Here is a 21,854-nt window from a genome sequence, read left to right as displayed (position 1 = left end):
TACTCAGGAGAATACGCCAGGTTGAAATACTTCAGAATTTATATAATAGCATCTAAGGCTATACCTTAAAAACAGAAAAATCACAGTTACAAACAGATACCAGGGAATCACGCGTAGTATTGCTCGTAGATATGCCCAGCATTCAGTGTGAGTCCTGTTTTTGGAACTTGGCGCTGGACGAATTTCTGGGAATTGACACTGGTGACGTTGACACGGTCGCTTTTGCACACGACCTCGTCCTCTTTCTCAAAGCAAATACCAGATCTCAATTGAAAATCTAGGCAAATCAAGCTCTGAAAATGCTGAAGGATTGGGCTAGAACTCACAGGCTAACAATATCACTTAGCACAAAGACAAAAACAATATTACTTAGAGAAAAACTGGACATCAGAAGACCGTCACAGATAAAAATCTCAGCTAAAACGAGTTTTGAAAATCTCGGCCTTAACAACCAAACTAAAGTATCTAGGAGTTATTTTTGATTCAAACATTTTATCTCGTCTCGCTTATGTTGGCAAAAAAATCAGGAATTACGCTGGCATGATTGCTAGGATAATTGCCGAGCAGACTGGAGTCTAAATAGGAAAACCCCCTCCCCTACGTTTGCTCTGTTATTTGCTAACCAGGGGTTAGCAAATAACAGAGCAAAACTAGGATCTATTACACCATTCTATTAACAATAACAGGGGCATGCTGTACGGTCAGTACACCAGCATTGCAGGTCCTGGCTGGTACACTGCCACTAGATCTTGAAGTTATCAGAAGAGGTTTAAATTAGAGATTAAAGAAGAAATTCCAAAATACCACTATAGGGATTGAACTAGATATTGAAGCTGACATGAAACAAGAGAGGAATAGGATACATTTCTAACTCTATTGCCAACGGCAGACCAGACGGGAAGAGTCGACCAACCAGGAAGTTACTACGACATTTCTGCTACATGTTTGGAGGGGGGCAGAGATGCCACCCCCTCCAAACCACCTTCCTTTTTTTCTCCAGGTCTGCATGCTACATTTTTGGCTGACAGGCCATGGCTCCCTGAATGCAAAGTTGTATCAAATGGGCCTAACCCAGGATCCAAAGTGTACCCGTGGAACCAATAAGGATTGGGCTCATGTCCTTTATGACTGCCCTAATTACCATTCCCACAGATCTAGGCTTATAACCAAGATTGGTCCTATAAACCGTGGATATGAGCATATACTCATCTCTGATGAGACATACTACATGGCCTTCTCTAAGTTTGCTTAGAAAGTCTTTGAGACAAGAATTAACCATGAAAATACAACCAAAACAGTGACATCTCTCTCTCTCTCTCCCCATAAACATACCTAAATCATACCATCTCTTCCTATAAACATACCAGTGAGTTTTTATGTTAAAATGAATTTAAGAATAAACAAGGAGTTACATTTTATCCCATCGGAAGGAATTCTTGATGAACTCTCCTTTTTGTGAATTAGAAAATAATAAAACAAATTGTCGTTAAATTAATCTAAAAATAATTTAAAACTCATAACGTGTTCCATACTATCAGTCCACGAGTAATCCAACATCCTCAGGATCGGCGCGGCACGCCCCAATCCGACCCCAGGAATATCAAGCCCCCATATAACCTCTAGTACTGGAAAACATTTTGTCAAAATCGCGAATCTAAACAGAAGTAAAATATTCTTAAATATTGCAGTGGATTTTAATCGTAAATTTTATCGCTCTTAAGAATATTTTACTTCTATTTATATTCGCGTTTTGACAAAATGTTTTCCAGTACTAGAGGTTACATGGGGGCTTGATATTCCTGGAGTCGGGTTGGGGCGTACCGCGCCGATCATGGGGATGTTGGATTACTCATGGACTGATAGTATGGAACACGTTATGAGTTTTAAATTATTTTTAGAATAATTGAATGAAAATTTGTTTATTATTTTATAATCCACAAAAAGGAGTTGATCAAGAAGAATTCCTTCCGACGGAATGAAAGGTAACTCCTTGTTTATTCTTAAATACTAATACAACGTAGGAAAATATCGAGCACATGTATGCTCTCAGTTATTTAGTTAAAATGAATTACGTTAAAATTGAATTAAATTCTGTGATTTTGTCCAAGTTAATGAGAAGTACTATGTTTAGTTATGACCTGAAAGCATAATTTGTGTAATTTAATTAGCTGTACTTCTGCGAGACTTATGACCCGAGCTGCTGCTTTCATGATAATTCAAAACCAACCAACTCGATCTCATTTGTTTCCAAAAGTGCACATTTTCGATAGAGTAGAAGCAAATAGCAATTTGGTAAATTTGAGTGAATACCTTCTCAGCATATGTTGGCTATACATTGTATGTTGTCATTATTAATTTCAGGAATACCTTTTTTTTTAACTAGAACTAATCAATCGAGTTAGAAGTGTAAGATTCTGTTCTTTTTTGATTGGAAAGATTTTGCATCTTTTCAAAATAAATATTTCCAAAGAGCTTAAAATATTGCGAGGAGTCTCGACTAACAAAGAAAATATATTTTTTTATCTTTTCGCTGGCATCTGGTTGGAAAGAAAACAAAAGAATATGAAAAATATGGTCCTATTTGAGGACAACAAACTGAACTAGCCATCATACTAAGAATCAAAAAATAAGAAAATTTTATGATAATACATGTGTAGCATATTTGTGCAGTTAAAGTAAACAACAGCATTTAGTATGCACCTATTCAAAGAATAGTCGCATACTAAACTGACGATTCTTCCAAAACGAATTTTTAACCTTTCATTTTGAACATAATTTCGGTGTCTTTCTGTATCAGAAATAATTTTACAACCTCTTTTTTTTTTTTCTCTCTCTCTCTCTCTCATTTTTTTTTTTTTTTTTTTTTTTGAACAGTATTGTGAAAGTAATAAAAGGAAGCAGTAAGCCGCAAAGTACAGAGTCGTTGCCAGCGTGATACATGTGGGGAAAAATGCATGCAACTGTTTCTTGGCATAAAAAAAACATGACAGAAAGAATTGCAACAGATTGTTTTTGAAAAACGACAAGATCGCACTTCCTTTCTTCAATACGTATTGCATCTACTAACACAAAATCAAGGAAATTCATCTGTTGGAAGCCGCACTGGAAGCGGCATAAACTGGTGTAAAACTGATAACACTGCAATGAGCATTTGCTAAAAAAAAAAAAGTTGTTTTATTGTAATTGTTTTTAGGGAACATTATCGGTACAGCACGTTTCCTGGTTGTATATTCATTTGACCTTCTAACGAAATTTCAAGAAAATATTTCTATTGATAGCTGCGTTACAAACTTCGAAAACTAGTGTCTTCAATGAACATTCGTAAAATCAAACGATACTAATTCTTTATTGCACGGAAAGTAATCCGTTACAGTGTGTGGGTAGTGGAGAATGTTTTCTGCTTCAAATAGATGGAAAGTACTTGTCAGTATTCCATCTGGAAATAATGTCAAGTGCTGGGAAGACAGTAACATACGTGTTTTATTCTGAGAAGTCCCGTGCAGTAAAATCAAACAGGAAGTTACCCTTTACGTTACCGAAAGTAATTCTGTACGTCATCAAGTCCTTACAAATACCTTAATCTCTGAATAAGAATAGCGGGTAGAAATAAAGTAATTTTACAACCAAAGAAAATAACATTTCATAAATACAGTATTTCAGTGAGTGGGAGTTGGACTGTCTGTACAGTACAAAAAGCATAGATGTAAACATCGATATTGATTTCCGCATCACGGTATCAAATTTTGCGATTTTTTCACTAATTAACATTAGAAATTCATCAAAACTCTGTATCGATATTCTGTAGGAAAAAAAAAACCCTTCTCGGGAGACTTCCTGTGTGTTTCAAACCTAATATAAAACTCTCCTGTTTTTAACCTATTTTTTAACCTATTTGAATTTGCTGGTGGAGCCACCAACGTCCATTTCTCTTTCCACTCTCAATCAACTGTATACACAAATGGGCAATACATCAAACTAGAACAATGTCTAACTTGAAACTGAGAATAGAAAAAGTGAGTTGCTGGTTGTACCCAATGCAACGTTAGTAGAGCCCCGTCTAGTTTCAAACGATCTGACGTTAGAAGCGCTACGTGTAGTTTGCTGTTTTGGAGACCTTCACGACGCTAGCTGACGCCAGGGATTTACCATAAGCGCTCGTCTAGTATAGTCCTTACAGGTGAAAAATTACTCTTTAAAAGATTCTAAGAATAGCCTATTAGAGTAAAAACCAGTAGAATTTCCTAGAATTTCCTGGTTTGAATAGTTAGTTGTTAATAAAGGAGAAAAAAAGTCTTCTCCCAACATAAAACAATGTACCCATTTCATCTGAAGAATATGGGTTCGGCATGATAAATTCTGACCGTTATGACTGTTGTGAAACAAATTAATATTATAAAAATGCGACTTCTCACTTCAGTTAATTATTTTTAAACTCCGTGAAACATTACAGACACAAATCATCGACGTTGTCGTAATTGTAAAATTGTTTACCTTAATTGAGTTAAAATTATACTCTATATTTGCAAAAAAATTCTATTCTTGATAGTGCTTACTCTAGGAACAAGCAGGGTTAGGCTGTTGAAAATAAATTTAATGCCACGCTTTGCAGTTTGTTGTGATTTTAGCCTAACGAATGACCTTTAAACAAACATGTTTGGCAGTCTGCCAATAAGTTGATGAACATCATTAATACACATGGTCCTCTTGCCGCTAGATGGCGCTCAACTCAAGCACAGCAAAATTTTACGATTTTTATTTTATTGGTAAATTTCTCTGCTGTCTAATTATTATTATTATTATTATTATTGTTTTTTCATTTAGTTTTGGGCGTTAACACGCGACTTCTTAACTTATGTGAAGAGGCGAAGAAGTCGCGTGTAAACGCCCGTGTAAACTACCACTGATGAAATAAAATAAAATAAAAACAGTAATAAAAAAAAATAATAAATAAATAAATAAAAATAACTGTTCAATAAGTATATTATTATATGCTGAGTTCTTTTAACCTAGCTCAGGAGCGGTATGTACTGTTTCTACGAAAAGTAGAAAATTCTTATGAAGTTGCATATTATTTTTCTGCATAAATAAAATATTGTTGTTTCTGAAAATCAAGTAAGAAGACCTTGAATTTTCAATACTGTAAAGGCTAAATAGCTTTAACTATTTCTTAACTTTGAAATTCTAATTTCATATACCTCATAGTTCAGATCGATTAACATTTTTATTATTTTTGTCATGGAAATGGTTTTGCCATCCTCACCGTGTAACCACTGGTCGGAATGAGAGCACCAGACTACAGGAATTTCCGCTTATCAATTTATCTATGAATTGTAGTAGAAACAGTGTGGCTAACCGGTCACGCTTATGTTTTTCATTTCGTTTGTTATGGTTGCAGAGAATTTATTTAATTAGAATTTTTATTTCGAGAGCAACAAGCAGCCTATTTCAAAATAAATTGGATAAGCTATTTATTATCCCTTGTATACGAAACATTATTATGAAAATGAACGCTGCTTTTCCAGATTGTGCGAGGAAGGGAGTGGGAGGTGTTTTCGTTATTCACTTACTATGAAAGCGGATTGCAAAGGTACAAAAGTATTGAAATCCAAAAACGGATGGCAGTATTAGTAATCATTTCGTAACTTCGGAAAATGCTTGCATATTTAACGTAAAATGTGACGTGTTTGACGGAAACGAAACATATGCTTTCTCGCTAAAACATACTGGCTTAGTCAACTAAGTGTCAACGACTCCGATTTTTTATCAGTTAATTTATGGAAATGGAGTTAATGACTTTGACTATTAGGATGATACAAAATCTCTAAGACTAAGGGACGAGAGAGTGACTGTGTCAGAAGAGAGCTACCTATTAATTTGGGTCATTCATTTCACGTCATTAAGCAGAACTGCCAAAGGTTTGAGTTCCGTACGTGACCAGGCTTGACGTTTACCTGTACTCAAGAGCCGGTTTTGTTAGTATCACGTGACTTCACCTGTTCACCACGAGCCACTGGCGCGGATAAAATGTGTCGTGGGGAAGAGAAAAGTACAGATTACTGTATGACGTGCGTGTTAGATAGAAGAAAATGCAAGACAGAAGAGTAAGCAGTTAGTAGTTCATTCATAAAGACCATCTTGCAATCGGACTGCTTTTTAGTGATTAAACTCCTGGAGTTTCTGTATCTCGGGTTAGACTTGCACGCTAGTTTCAATATTTGACAAAAGCAAGGGCTAATGACGGAAGAAAAAGTTTTAAATGCTGAAAAGGTAAGCCACAAGTAGTTTCGGTAAGGAAAAAGCTGTGCCAATTCTTTAAGTAACTTTATTTTTAATAAAATTTAGATGCAATATCATTTTATCTTTGTGCATCAACAAATTATTTTATTTATTATGTATCTTATTTTATTTTGAATGTTTGTGTTTGTTGTGGCACACTGCTGTCTAGTGCTAAGAAATTCATGTTGCATGACATACTGACCTTGATTAGTTAGTATTTTCTGAAAAAACTAAGTTCTGATGACTCGAGAGCTAGAATCATCTCAAATCTTAGTTGCTGGAGATCCAAAAAATATGCGAAAATGAATAATATGTTTTTTATTCATGTTTTTTAAAAATTGTACTTATATCATTGTATTCAAGAATTCTCTTACTTGCTGTGCATTTAAAGAATAACGTCTATCTGACTGTACCCCAATGTTGCCGTTGCTTAAAAATATATCGTTATACTTGTGTGCTTTCAGAGTTAGACTTATTTAGGTCACCGATACCAGCAACGTACTTATTTAAGGCTTTTAGACTCGAAGCTTAAAGATGATGCGTCTCTATAATCCTACTCTTATGCATGGATTTATGATGGGTGGATGATACCCAACTGATATTCCTACATTACTTAAACTCTATTAATATGAAAATAAAATATGCAAATATGCCTGCCTCCTTGGGAATAATGTTTAATTTTGGTGCTCATTAGCCGTGACTCGTCCGCTATAATAAGAGAAAACAGTTGCGATGTGTTTATCCTCCGTACAAAGAAGGTGATAATTGATTTAAAACAAGGAATAAAATAGATCTAGCTCTACCATACTAGAAATAATAAAATAGTTTTTTTTTTTTTTCAATAATGCATTTAACTTTTAATAGCTTTCGCACAGTTAATTTCATTAATAAATAATTAGCCTATATCAGTGAATATTAGATGGATATTTATACATTTTTTCCCTTGTCATGAGCTACAATAAGCAATGAGAAATAACAGCTAACTCAATGCGCATTGGCTCACCTGGTATTAAACTATACATACCGGGATCTATATGAATATCTTTATTTTGCTTACCTGTTGTTACACAGATAAAAACCAAACCCACTAAATATTCAATCTTTAATCATTTTTACTAGATATACCTGTAAACTACTACGATAGGCACATTATATATTTGCGACGCAAGCAATACATTTTAAGCATCTAAAATCAATAAGCAGTTAGCAACAGTGCTTTCTTCTGTTCCAGCTATTAAAATCGTAAACTGCTAGATTTTTCGGACAGTAAATCACACTTCGATATTAAAAGGCAAAATTGGGAAATGTCGAGGTCCTTAGACAAAAAAGCAGAGATCAAGCATGCTAACAACGTAACACGAAACGATAAAGGCAATTTTATAGTTTCTTGTATGTATTATATACATGTGTATATATAGGCATCAGGAGTATAGGCCTGTGATGTACGTTGATATTCAACGAACGTGTAGTTTAGCAACATGTAACTGTAAATACATGCTGTAAAGTATTCTGCGTTTTTTTCGATGAATAAATCAAATTATCTACATTGGTCAAAGCATTTATGGATCACAGTATGTGCAAACAATGTTTGTGTAAGTGATGACATGTGTATCTTATGATGTAGTTGAAGTTATGTTCCGATAAAGCACATGTCGAAAATAGTCAAAGCAACTCCAGAATGAACAGTAACTGTGGCTTTATTGAAAAATGATACGTCAGAAGAAAAGCACTTTTTTTTTTTTTTTTAATTCTTGATTCGGGATGGCTCCTAGTCCCATCTCCACCTTGTTCACTTGTAACGGCGCAGAACCTCTGCGAAACGGGCCTGAAAACAGCGTTGATGTATATGTGTTATGTGGTTAATGTCAGGCCTCTTCGCACCAGGGAGCAGCCAACAGCTGGGCAGCTGCTATCTAATCTCCGTCCCTAGGTACGAGGAGCCATGTCCGGATCTACTATTCATGTTAATACTCACTAAAATCTCGCACTCACCGGATGTAGTGCAATACCGGCAGATGCAGAAGAAGAAAAGCACTGTTAGTGTGTTTTTTTTTTTTTTTTTTGTCTGGTGGCACCGGGGGTCTCCCCCCAACTCCGCAAGAAGAATAGCACTGTAAGCTTGTAAGAACTCTTTTTGTCGTTGTTAACTGCAAGTGCACGGACAGTGATTTTAAGTATGGTATATGGTTCTCAGCAACCGCCAGACACAGTTCGTGCCTGCGAACCACTCTTGTACAAGTACTTGATTACGGACAACTGAACTGTCCAGACAAGCTACAATTGATTGTTCAGTGCTTTCCTAACCGTTTTCACCAGTATATATTTTCTTATAACAAACTTTCAATGCCTTCAAAATTCTCAGGTTTAGTTTTTAGATCCATAATTAAGCTTTAGTTCACATATTAATTTTTCTAAAAAATAAAGGGCCTTTTTAACAGCTGAAACTGGACCTAGCTTTCAATGATAAGTGGATAATAAAATATTCATACATTTTTTGTTCAGTTATGAACTATTCTAAAATTATTCCGAAATTTATTAAGCTTCTTCTAAACGCTATCTAGCTTAGATCGAGGTACTGGGTCCAAGGTGAAATGTTAAGGTCAGGTACTCTTTCAACAGATCTAAATCGGATAACACGAATAATTATTCATATAATATTGGTTGTTTCCCGTTAACTCAAATTAAAATTTCAATTTTTGGGTTACTTGCTGAACCTTTTTATCACCACATCAAGATTTCTTGTGTGAAAGCGTACATGGAAGTTCACTGCTTAAAATAAATTAAAAATAAACATCCTTTCACATAAATATTGGGCAAATTCATTCTTCGTTTATTGGCTCTTACTCATAATTACAAAATATTAACTCAACAATCTTCCACATGGAAACGTTTCCCTTTGGAAACATTTCGAACCCGCTTTGCAATTCGTTTTAAATCTTGCCATGCGTTTTAAGAGAAGGGAGGAGAGTGACATTTTAATCAGATCGTGTAAGTAATATAAAAATTAAGAGATAAATATGAAATAAACCTGACTGTTTACTAATAAGGATATAATGTAGACTATCATATATAAAGGGAATATTCCTACCTAGAAACGGAACATTTCTTTCTACTTCGCAACTTGATTTCTTTCTACACACGCAATTAGTATTTTTTGACATCTGTCAAAAAGACATGACAAAAATTTACATTCCAAGGAATATCGTTCTGCTATACACTTGAAGACTGAACAACGTACCCTGCCGTGCAATTATTTACAAACTGGATAAACTTTGCTTTCATTCAATATCGGTCGATATTGTTCTACAAACATAACCGTAGAATCATGAATGAATGTTCTTGCGCCTTTACCAAGCAAGACGAATGAAACTATAGATGTTACCAAATATGATAAAGACAATTCAAGGAAAATAAAAAAAAAGTGACACATTCATTAAATGATAGTCTCTCCTTCAAAATAAATCATTGTATCATTTTATCATACATATTATCTATTTGTCATGCAAAGCAACTCATATTATTGTATTACAAAAATGCATACCTAATCCAGGACAGAAACCTCAGTTATATTCTATGATATTCGTTATTCGGAATTTCACAGAATTTTCAAATGTTTTTCAAAATATCGAAGTAAATCTATCAATCCGTTTAAACTTTCGAAATGCTTTATCGTCTTGCAAAGAGCGGCCTTCCAACCATGTAAGCGTCTTCGATATCTCTTTTGCTATTTTTGAAAAGAGAATTTGGCACAAAGGTCCTTGAGTGGGACAAAGCTCTATCATTTTACGCAATTTTAGGTATTTGAAATGAACAATCTAATACCAGTATCTATTTTCTTTCCTGGTGTAAAATAAGATAAAATAAATTTGTACATATTATTTTATTTCGTGTGGAATTATAACTTCTTTTTTTTTAACTTTCTCAATTAATTTATATACCAGCAACTGACATTAGTTTACTTAACAGGATGTCAAGGAGATGGGAATATTCTTACCATGTGTACACCATATCCAAAAATTTAATTACTTCGTACACCATGTCCCTCCTACCTTTTTGTTACTGCTGAATACACCATGAATTTTCAAACTAATAAAACAAACTTATCTGAGAAAAATATGTTAACCTCCCAAAACTGTTCCTCTTTTATTTCACAAATATATATGGTCTCAGTGTTCTAATCTCAATGATGTCCATTTCCACTTAGAGTCTGCCAAACCCCATGCACTTTTTCTGACAGAATCTCAGTTATCGGTTGATTCAACTACTGCTCATCTCAGTTGCCAAATTGTTCCCTGTATGATTCCTTTCGTCTCAAAGGTGGTACTTGTGCATATGTCTGTTCCGATATTCCCTGTCAGATACTTGGTAATTTGGAATCTCCTCTTTTCGATCTTCTCTGGCTTAAAATCTCTCTAACCACTTCTGTCAAATTCATCTGTAGCCTCTATCGTTCTCCCACTCCACTAATCACGTGGCACTCTTTGACTTCCCCTCTTTGCAACTTGACTTTCTCCAGTCCAACTTTCCTAACAGTGAGGTAATTTTCCTTGGTGATTTTAATATTCATAACTCCAGCTGGCTTCTGTTTTATAGTTACACGGACCAAGCTAGTCGAGATGCTGAAGCTTTTGCAATCTAATGACCTCGCACAGATTGTTCATTTACCTATCAGAATACCAGACAATCCAAACCACGCAGCTAACACGTATGACCTTTTACTTACAAACAACCCTTCTAAGTACACGGTCGAGGTAAGTGGTCCTCTGGACACCTCAGATCACAACTTGGTTTGGCAAATATACGTGGTCTCACAACTTGAGACCACGTATATTTGTGAAATAAAAGAGGATCAGTTTGGGAGGTTAACATATTTTTCTCAGATAAGTTTGTTTTGTTAGTTTGACACATGGTGTATTCAGCAGTAACAAAAAGGAATGGAGCCTTTCTCTCGAGGCCATTCTCAACCTCATGTTGTCTGGCCTTACAAGAATGCAAAATGGATGACCTGCGAAATTTCTTTTCCTTGATCTGATTACTGTTTCAAATCTTCTGATGTCAACATTTCTCAGATCGTGTCAGTGAAATTATTCTTGTAGGGATGGAATCCTTTATTCCACACTCCATCTTAAAATCTCGTCATTTATCTAAACCTTGGTGGTTTTCCAATAAATGTGCTAAGACTGTTCAAGAGAAGAATGTTGCATTTCGTAATTGGCTTGTTTCCAAATATTCAGGTTTATTTTCTGCCTACATCTTCTACTACACCAAAGCTCGCAACAATAGCTCCTTGTAGAAAAATTATTAATCAGTCCAAACTAGATTCGAAGAGGCTAAGAATAGAATACTGGCTTCTTGTCCAAACGATAGCCAAGCATTCTCGTCTTTTGCCAAAGCTGTTGGCCGCAACATTTGTCCATCTTTGTTACCACCTCTATCAAAACCAGATGGTTCTATTGCTACTTCGCCCAAAGATAAAGCTGATCTGCTAGCATCCTATTTTTTCCAACTCGTGTATTGATGATCTTAGTAAACTGCCTCCCACCACTCCCAGTACACTCCATTCAATCACTCCTGTGATCATCCGTCAAAAGGATGTCAGAAGGATTTTGATAAACCTTTATGCTACTTGTTCTCAAAACCTGTACTCCTGAGCTTACTCCTGTTCCGTGTCTCCTTTTTTCACTTTCTTAGCTTTCTTATTCCAATGGTGTTTTTCCTTCTACATTGGAAATTTTCTCATATCCATTCAATTCCTGAAAAGGGTGACAAATGCCTCCCATCCAATTATCGTCCCGTTGCACTTACTTCTACTCATTCTGAAATAATGGAGAAATCAATTCAACTAACTGCCAACTCTTAAACTGTCTAGAAAACTTCCATTTGATCAATGACCACCAGTATGGTTTCCATCAGTGTCGATCCACTGGTGATATACTGGCTTATTCTACCCGTCTATGGACAAATTAAATGGAAAAGTTTGGCGAAATTCAAGCAGTTGCTCTTGACGTTTCATCGTGTTTGGCATAAAGGTCTTCTAAATACGCTTCCATCTTATGGTTTGCCGACTGATGTTTGTAATTGGTATTCGGTTTTCTCTGTGACCGCTCACTGCGGGTGATGGTAGATGGCTTTGTCTTCTAATTTCACTAATTCTGGTATTCCTCAAGGTTCAGTCCTTTCTCCCACTATTTTCCATTTGTATATTAATATCCTTTTTCCATTGATCGGAAATCCTATCCATAGTTTTGCTGATGATAGTACATGGAATTCCACCTTCCTTCCAGATTGAGAAACCTTGCCTTGCCTTGCAAAAACAGCTTAAACTTCTCGAACATCCACTACCAATTCCTTAAATGCTGATCTCCCGGTAATTCTCTAGCGGCAAAGATAACTTAGTTGATTTCAATACTTCTAAAACTCAGTCTTGTCTTATATCGCGCAAAAAGGATTCTTCTGTTCCTATGCTTATCTTCGATGACACTACGATTTCTATGCAAGATCATCTATCTCTATTGGGGATTACCCTGACTTCTAATCTCTCTTGGCATAAGCACATTACAAGTATTGCTTCCTCTGCATCTAAAAAACTGGGTTTTCTATTTCGCTGCCAGTGTTACTTTTCTTCCAAACAGCTCTTCACTCTGTACAAATCGCAAATCTGCCCTAGCATAGAAAATTGTTCCACATGTGGGGCGGTGCCCCAAAACCTCTCTCAGGCTTCTAGATTCCATTCAAAAGAAGGCAGTTAGGTTAATTAATAACTCATCTCTAACAGAATCTCTCCACTCTTGTCTCAGACGTTCTGTTTCTCCTGCATGCCTTTTCTATAGATACTTCCATGGTCACTGTTCTTCTGAATGGGCTCCTATCATTCCTGCTCTCTCTTCCAAAGCAGTCCAAACATGTGCCACAACCAGTCAGCATCCTTTTACTGTCCAACTTCAAACTCACAGAACCCACGTTTTCTTCTTCCTTCTAACCTCTCGTGTTTAGGGGTTTTCATGAAAAAAAAGTGTAGTGTATGTAACAACTTTTTATAATATTAAATTCTTAGGTTACTTGCTTTCTGGAGGACGAGAGGTTCAGAAACCTTCGTCTAAGACAGACTGGCTTACACTCCCCTCCCAGAATAAGTACCACCTCAGCAAAGACTCAGTTGAACGTAGATTTTATCCCATATTGTTGGCAGGTGACAAAGATCTGAATGCAATAAGTTAAACATAAGCAAATAAAATGCGGATATAAGTCAAAAGAAATAATTGCACCTTAGAATTAAGAAAATCTTGGTATTAAGAAAATTATTAGTAATTAGCTGGATGAAATCCGTGTAAATTTCAAGTAACAGTATATTTCGATATTAATCTTTATATTCGAAACTACAACAGACTTAATTAATATTATTTATTTTTTTAAGAATCAAAAAAAAAAAAAACAATACGGGATAAAATGCAAACATTCCACCCTATGGCACTCTATATCATCTAAAAAAATAGTAAAACACTGTTACTCATTTATTTTTGGTCAATGATTTCGCTCTTTTCAAACTGGGTCTTAACTAATCATTAATTTATGTATTAATATATCTTTCTCAATCTTTAACTTGAGACTGTAACGCCATGGCAAATTTTTGCCAATATAAAGTATATTGTCAGGGAATCACACGATATAGTCACATTTCAGCCATGTTGCCTTAAACATAGTAAATAACCAAAACATCCGTCCAGATTCACAATGTTATTATGTTAAAAAATTAAATAGCATAAATAATATCATTTCTCGGCAAACTAATAAGGCCTACCCTGTATGTATATAAGACTCTCCTACCACCGTCTTGTACCACGTGAATTAGAAAACCAACTTGCCAATTATTTATATTCGGATCATTTGAAAGCACAATATCAATACTAAATTATTATTATTATTATTATTAATTTTTTTAGTAGTTTAACAGTGATATTCTGAAGGTAAGGTCTGATGACAGGATTCGAAAAGAATCTTGAAAAACCGGCTAACATTTAGTGCTGATATTATGTTTGTGAATAAGTATTAATGAGATCTAATTTATTTACCTAATTCACGTCGTATCTTCTTCCAGTCACATAGCTCCCTGAGGAGCTGTTGTGGCCACCAACAAATTCCTTCAACTGCATTGATCATGTGCTCTACGAGCGGCATCACAAAGTGTCATGCCCAGAAGTTCACTGATTCCATCCTTCCACCTAGTTGCAGGTCTTCCTCTGCACCTCTTCCCCTCGGTTTTTCCTTCCATTATATATTTTTCAATAGAAAGTTTTTCCTTCTTACTATATGACCAAAAAACTTGAGTTTTCTTTTGATGTATGAAGAAGAATTTTAGGCGTGCCAATGTTATTCAATACCCACTAATTTGTTCTTCGATCCAATTAAGAATTACGCAGTATTCTCCTGTAACACCACATTTCAAATGCCTCAATTTTCTTCTTGTCAACTCTTTTCAGATTCCATCCTTCGCATCCATAAGTGGCAACTGGAAAAATTTACGAATCAGTGATTCTCAGTTTCGTCTTTAGGGGCTGATCATGATCTCTCCATAATTTTATCAGATCAGCGACCAACGTTTTAGTAATTGCCTGTCGTCTCTTTACATCGTTTGAGCAGTCACTATTTTTATTTATTCTTCACCTAAGTAATCAAATTCATCAACTTCTTCGATATCCCATTAACCTTCACTTTACTGAATTCGAGATTATCACCAATCACCACAATTTTAGTTTTACACACTAAGTAAGAAACAATACTTTTTTTCTTACTTGCTTCACATACTCTCCTCAGAATTTCTTTAAGATGATCCTTAGAATTACAAATTAGCACAGTATCATCTGCATAACGAAGGTTGTTTATCTTCAGTCCTCCAATTTTGATGCCAGTCTCTAAATCTTCCAAAGCTTCAAGCATGATATCTTCAGCATAAAGATTAAAAAGGTGAGGTGACAAAATACAGCCCTGCCTGACACCGTTACCTATTGTGAAAAAGTCCGTGTTTCCCATGTTCGTTCTCACAGTTCCTTCCTGTTCCTGGTACAGTAGCTTAATCAGCTGAATTATGTGGATTTGGAAACCCATAATAGTCATAGTTTCTCATGTTGAACACAATTAAATGCTTTTGCATAATCTATAAAACACAAAACGACTGGAACATTGAATTCTTTGAATTTTATAATGATCAGTCGTAGGCTTAAGATCTCCTTTTTTGGGGGGGATGAAAACTGATTTCTTTCAATCTGATGGCCCCCGTACCGTTTCCCAAATTTTTACAATCATTTTATGAAAAAACTCGGAGCCCTTCACACCTGTAACTTTAATCAATTCCGCTGAGATTTCATCAATTCCAGGTGACTTGCCACACGTTAGTTCTCTAATGGCTTTATCGACTTCTTCCTTCTGTGGAACTGGTTCATGATCACACTCTTGAAAAGGGGGTTGCAGATCATTAGGGCCAGCAGGTGCTCGGAAGAGCTGCTCACAGTATTCTTTCCACCTTCCTTTGATTGTGTTCTCCTCTGTTAAAATTTCCCTTTTGGAGTCCCTAATTACATTAAGTTTTGGTCAGAACTTTTGTCTCAAGGACTTGATTACATCATACATCTTTTTAGTGTTGTTTCGTTTGTTGTGGTATTCGATTTCTTTACACTTTCGATTGATATAATCCTGTTTGTCCTGGCTTAAACAGCGCTTGATGACTTTGTTTAGTTCCTGATACTCTTCTTTTCCTTGTATACCAAGGGCTTTTGCAGTTCTTCTCTGTTCAATAAGTTCAAACGTGGCTTCTATAATCCAAGGCTTCCTGATCTTTGACCTTTCTCTAATGTGTCTATTTGCTGAATCCATAATAATGCTTTTTGTATTTTCCCATATTTCCTCAGGCAGCATATCGTCATCTAGTTCTAATAGAGCTTGAAAACGATTGCCTGTTTCAAGCATATAATCGTTTGGAATATTTTCTACATCCAATCGTCTAGGGAAAACCTTATTCATGATCTTTTTCAGCTTCAGCTTGAGAATGATGTGGAGTAGCTGATGATCACTGCCACAATCTGCTCCAGGAAGTGTTTTTGCTGTGATTACACTGGAACGCCACTAAGAATATTATCAATCTGATTCCTTGTTTTATGATCAGGAATTTCCATGTGTAGAGCCTTCTCGGGTGCTGCTGAAAGCAGGTGTTACATATGACAAGACTGTTCAGATGACAAAATTCAATTAAACTTTCACCCCGCTCATTTCTAGTACCAAGACCAACCTACCACATTCCGGACTAGAAGAAACTGTCTTGCCTACTTTTGTATTAAAATCGCTCATGAGTATCAAAACATCCTTTTTTTGGAACAGATCAAGTGCTGACTGGAGATTTTCATAATAAATGTCCATATGTTCGTCTGTGGATGTTGATGTCGGTGCATATGCAACTAAAACTGTGAGACTTACTGGCTGGCTCTGAAGTCTGACCGTCATCATTCTATTATTTTTTTTATTTATTTATTTTTTTTTTATGAAAACCCCAAACACTAAAGGTATCAAAACCTATAGTACTTAGTACCGCGCATGGGTTGAAGGAGAAGTATGGGGGGGGGCGGATGCCGGAAACTTTGCTCTAGAGATTAAACATGGGTTTCACCACTTCAAGCCTCCAATAAGCAAAGTGGTGGTATTTCACCGGTTCCAAGAAGAGACCTTGAACATTCCTTATTCAAAATGACAGCGACACCATGTTCTTTTACTTGGTCACTTCCAGAAAAAAAAAAAAAAAAACCAAAAACCCATTTCCAGTTTTGAAATGACCTTGTCCTGTCCACATGACTTCAGTTGCTCCTAAAACGTCAATTTTATACCTATCCATTTCATTGATGACCATATCCATCTTGCCTTATTTTAAACTTTTTACATTCCATGTGGCCACGTTTACCCTCTTCTTTCTTAAATTTAATTTTGCAGAGCACACACTGGTATCCGGGATCTGGTCAGCAGCAGTTTTTGTTTTGGTCTCTGTGGCATCAGATAATGTGGTGGTATGCCATTGCCTACCACATGGACGATTTTGAAAGAAGCCGGCTTTAATCATAGGAAAAGTCATCATGCATTTCACGAGATGCTCAGGAAGAGCCCTGCTTATTGCAGAAAGGCTGATTACAGCAGCTTTCGCCTGGTTTCCAGAGGTCGTCGTTTATATATACAGGATGTCTCAAAAAATATGTACAGACGTTTAGGGGAGGTAAGTAACATCTAAATGACTGTGAATCGCATAGGAAACCATAACCGGAAACGTCACGGGAAAGTAGTGGCAGAGGCACAAGAAGCAGAAATGACACAAGACAGTAATTAGTGGCAAACATTTATTTGACATAATATTAACAATGGAGTACGAGATGGATGCATTTCATGATGTTACAACAGATGCTCAAAAGTTCCACCATGAGACGCAATGCATGCGTGACACCGACGCAGCATGGATTGGTGGACACGGTCGAACACACCTGGAGTTTCTTTGACAGTAGCAGCAGCGCAGACGAGTTTCATCACGAGATCCATTTCCGTCTCCACAGATGATTCATACACGATAGATTTGAGGACCCCCACAGAAAGAAATCGAGGCTCGATAAATCAGGTGAGCGTGAGGGCCAGGCAACGGGTCCACCACGGCCAATCCATCGACGCCCAAAACGGCTGTTCAAATTGTCACGAACACACCTTCCATAATGGGCAGGCGCCCCGTCATGTTGAAACCAAATGTTGCGTCTTACATTTGCTGGAACATCGTCAAGTAACCCTGGCAGAACTTGTTCAAGAAAGATCCGATATTTAGCGGAGTTCATACGGGATGGTAACAGGTATGGTCGGGCCGACTAAGCAGTCACCGACCATACTTGCCCACACATTTATTGCGAAGCGATGTTGTGCCGCATGGGGGAGCACACCGTATGGGTTGTCGTAAGCCCACACATGAGCATTGTGCTGATTGAATAAGCCTTCCCGAGTGAAATAAGCCTCATCCGTGACCAAAACATAGGCTGGAAAATTCAAGTCTTGAACACTTTCTTGGAGAAACCATTGCGCAAAAGCCACACGTGCAGGATGATCTTGGGGGAGTAGTAACTGAACCCTCTGGAGATGAAAGGGGTGTAAGGAATTGTCGTGCTAGACACGCTGTATACTGCAACGAGACATTCCTAAGGCGGAGGCAACGGCACGTGTGCTGGTAGGAGGATTATTCTGGACGGCATTCAACACACTTTCTTCCATGGCGGGAGTTCGCGTCGAACGTGGTCTGCCCGCACTACTCCTCTTACCTCTAAATGACCAATAATCGCACAAATTTGGATGCACACGTGCAAACAAACGGTGGTCCTGTACGTGTCTGTCTGGGAAGCGTTCTCCATAAATTCTTTGAGCGGCTCGTCCATTGCCCTCTGCTAATCCACACACTAGGTCAGTGTTTCTCAATCTTTTTACTCTCGTGGCACATTTTCCAAAGAAGAAAAATTTCGCGGCACACCTACGTAGTCATAGAAGAAGAAATTTCTAAATTTCGCGGCACACTTGGAAAAATTTGCGGCACACTAATGTGACGCGGCACACCCTTTGAGAAACACTGCACTAGGTGCACGTCTGCCAGCTCACAGTTCGTATATCGATGCAGGCTCTTCGTGCGGCGACTACTGCTTGAATGAGTAAACCAGAAATTTTCCCTCTCGCGAACTGATGAACAGCGCCGTGTACCGACTTACGGTGGCGTTTCCGGTTATGGATTCCTATGCGATTCACATTCCTTTAGATGTTACCTACCTCCCTTAAACGTTTGTACCAATATTTTTGAGACACCCTGTATATATACTGTGTGTGTGTATATATATACATTGTGTTTTTTATTAGTAAAGCCTATGTGATTATTTCTTCTTTATCTCTTCTTCTTCTTTATTTCTTCATGCTAACTGGTTTTCCTGTTCCCTATACACCTAAATACCTATATAGATATTTAGTCTATAATACCAGAAAATAAATACCAGAAAACAGATTAAATCGACCAAATCGAAGCAATTTGCTCAATTAACTGGTTATATATATATATATATATATATATATATATATAGTATATAAAACAGGTGAAAAAGGTAAAGAAAGGAAAAGAAAGGAAAAGAAAAAGAAAATAGAAAATAGATGTACCTGGACGCGCAAGGATACAACTATAAAATAAAACATAGAAATAAATGATAAAGGACATAGTAAGATGGGAAAGTTATTAACAACAACGTGCCATGCCTAATGGAAGAAGATATGAGGAAAAAAGAATGTTAAGATCCTAATAAATTAAGTGGAAAAAGTGGCTGAATTGATAAGCCAAATCATATTTACAAAAGCTAGAAAAAAGTGGTAATTAATGCATATTAAAAAATAGTAATAAATAAAAATGAAAATAATGAAAATAAATTGGTACATAGATCAGGTATTTCATCAGGGGACTACACCCGATCATGTACCAAAATACTGCGTTTCTATACAAACCCATGCCGATGGAGGTAGCAATAAATTAAAAAAAGAATTAAAAATTAAAAATTAAAAATGAATTAAAAATTAAAAATGAATTAAAATTTAAAAAATTAAAAAAAATGAATTAAATTTTTTTCATTTTTATTTATTACTATTTTTTTTAATATGCATTAATTACCACTTTTTTCTAGCTTTTGTAAATATGATTTGGCTTATCAATTCAGCCACTTTTTCCACTTAATTTATTAGGATCTTAACATTCTTTTTTCCTCATATCTTCTTCCATTAGGCATGGCACGTTGTTGTTAATAACTTTCCCATCTTACTATGTCCTTTATCATTTATTTCTATGTTTTATATATATATATATATATATATATATATATATATATATGTATGTGTGTGTGTGTGTGTGTGTGTGTGTGTGTGTGTGTGTGTGTGTGTGTGTATATTTAATGGATTATAAATTGACCATGCATCGCCATTTCCTAACCATATTAATTCTAAAAAAAAAAACATTTGTTGGTGCGCTAAAAACCAGGCTACAATAGCACAGGACTGTGGAGGGCTACAATATCCACACATAAGTACTGTAGTTGGAAATCTCCCAGAAGGAAAGCATAACTGTGGCACGTAGAGGTTCTATTGATAAGGTTCAGTTTCTGGCGCCTCCGTAGCCAGGTGGGCAGTAGCAGCAGTGTGGAGCATACGCTTTTTGATTAGACCGGGGTGCGAGCCCGTGACCACCAAATACGGAGGATGCGGAAAGGTCAGGGAATTACCACCGCATATCCCCGGAACAATACGGCCTTAGTTGCAATGCTCCTAAAAAACCAAATAACAACAACAGTTCCGTTTCTAATATAATGGACAGGTAGTATAGTACATATACGTCTTACTTCTGTGACCAAAATGGCAAAAGAAAAGTAATATTCAAATAACACAGCTAGATTCGCTAATCAAATAAAACCACTGTAGAATATAAAATTAGATACGCAATACTTAAAATTTATAATAAAAAACAGGAAAACATTTGTTTTTCTTTGCTTTGCGACCAGGTGGTAATTATAACTTGTCTGAAACAACTGGCAACTAATTTGTAAGTCTACCTGGATATCGTAATTCTTGTAATTATCATTTTCTTCAGTTTAAGTAGCAATCAAAGATTTCATTTTCGTTTCTAAATTGACAAAACGGAGAAAGTAAAAAACATTTCATTTAATAACTGCAAGAATTTTATAAATGGTAGACTAGCTTTCTTGCTAATAAGAAATTTTTAATCAACAGTTAATTTATTACTGATATTTATGTCAATAATAAATTAACTATGGGTTTACATTTGCAATAAATAAAACCAAACATTTAAAAATGAAATATAAAATCTAATTGACCAAATAATGCATATATTTTTATAATTGTGTGTGAATTTATGGTAACGAAATGGGTAATATTTAAATATAATAAAAAATTAATATTTTATATCAAACTTTCACTAACCTGAATTTTTCAGTGGGAATATGCGAAGTTGCAATTCGTAAACTGGTAACAAATCATTTTGTCGTAAATAAGCAAGAAATATGCAGTAAATATTGCAATCATAAAATTCCTTCAGCACAGGAAATCATAAAACGAATAAATAAACGAATATTAACGTACGTGTTACAAGTATAATCAAGAAGCAAAGTAAAATATTGCAAAACCACGAGATAAATACCAACAGACGTGCTTTACTGCGATTCACCAGCGTTTGCTTCTCATACGATTGGCATAAACCTGGTGGTGAAAACATAATTGCTGCTTGAAATCACAAAATAAATAAATTAATTAATTAATTAAAATAAAGAAATAATAAATACAGGAACTCCCCGACTTACATAATACTCGACTTGCGGAAATTCGACTTTACGTAAGTTTTTGCCGGCCGGTGCAAACTTAAAAAAATTGTGGAAAAGTATTTTGCATCCCGTAGGAATAAATGGAGGTATCTTGAAAATACCGTAATGTGAACCCAATAACACATTGTGTTTTTTTTTTGTTGTAATTCGTTCCAAGTCCTT

At 36.0% G+C, this 21,854-nt stretch overlaps 1 protein-coding gene across 1 annotated transcript in view; it reads left to right on the top strand.

The window, feature by feature from the left end:
* The first annotated feature begins 6,124 nt into the window (after positions 1-6,124).
* Positions 6,125-21,854, top strand: part of LOC150087964 (sodium- and chloride-dependent glycine transporter 1-like) — a 285,384-nt gene continuing 269,654 nt past the window's right edge. The window contains exon 1 of the mRNA XM_090369981.1: positions 6,125-6,267. Coding sequence (XP_090226107.1) covers positions 6,235-6,267 — 33 coding nt within the window. The 5' untranslated portion in view covers positions 6,125-6,234. The remainder of the gene's footprint in view (positions 6,268-21,854) is intronic.

This window comes from Mastigoproctus giganteus, chromosome 3, assembly GCF_048544385.1.
Source record: "Mastigoproctus giganteus isolate SK-2022 chromosome 3, ASM4854438v1, whole genome shotgun sequence".
In the NCBI taxonomy this organism is placed as follows: Eukaryota; Metazoa; Arthropoda; class Arachnida; order Uropygi; family Thelyphonidae; genus Mastigoproctus; species Mastigoproctus giganteus.
This window is presented reverse-complemented; position numbering and strand designations above follow the sequence as displayed.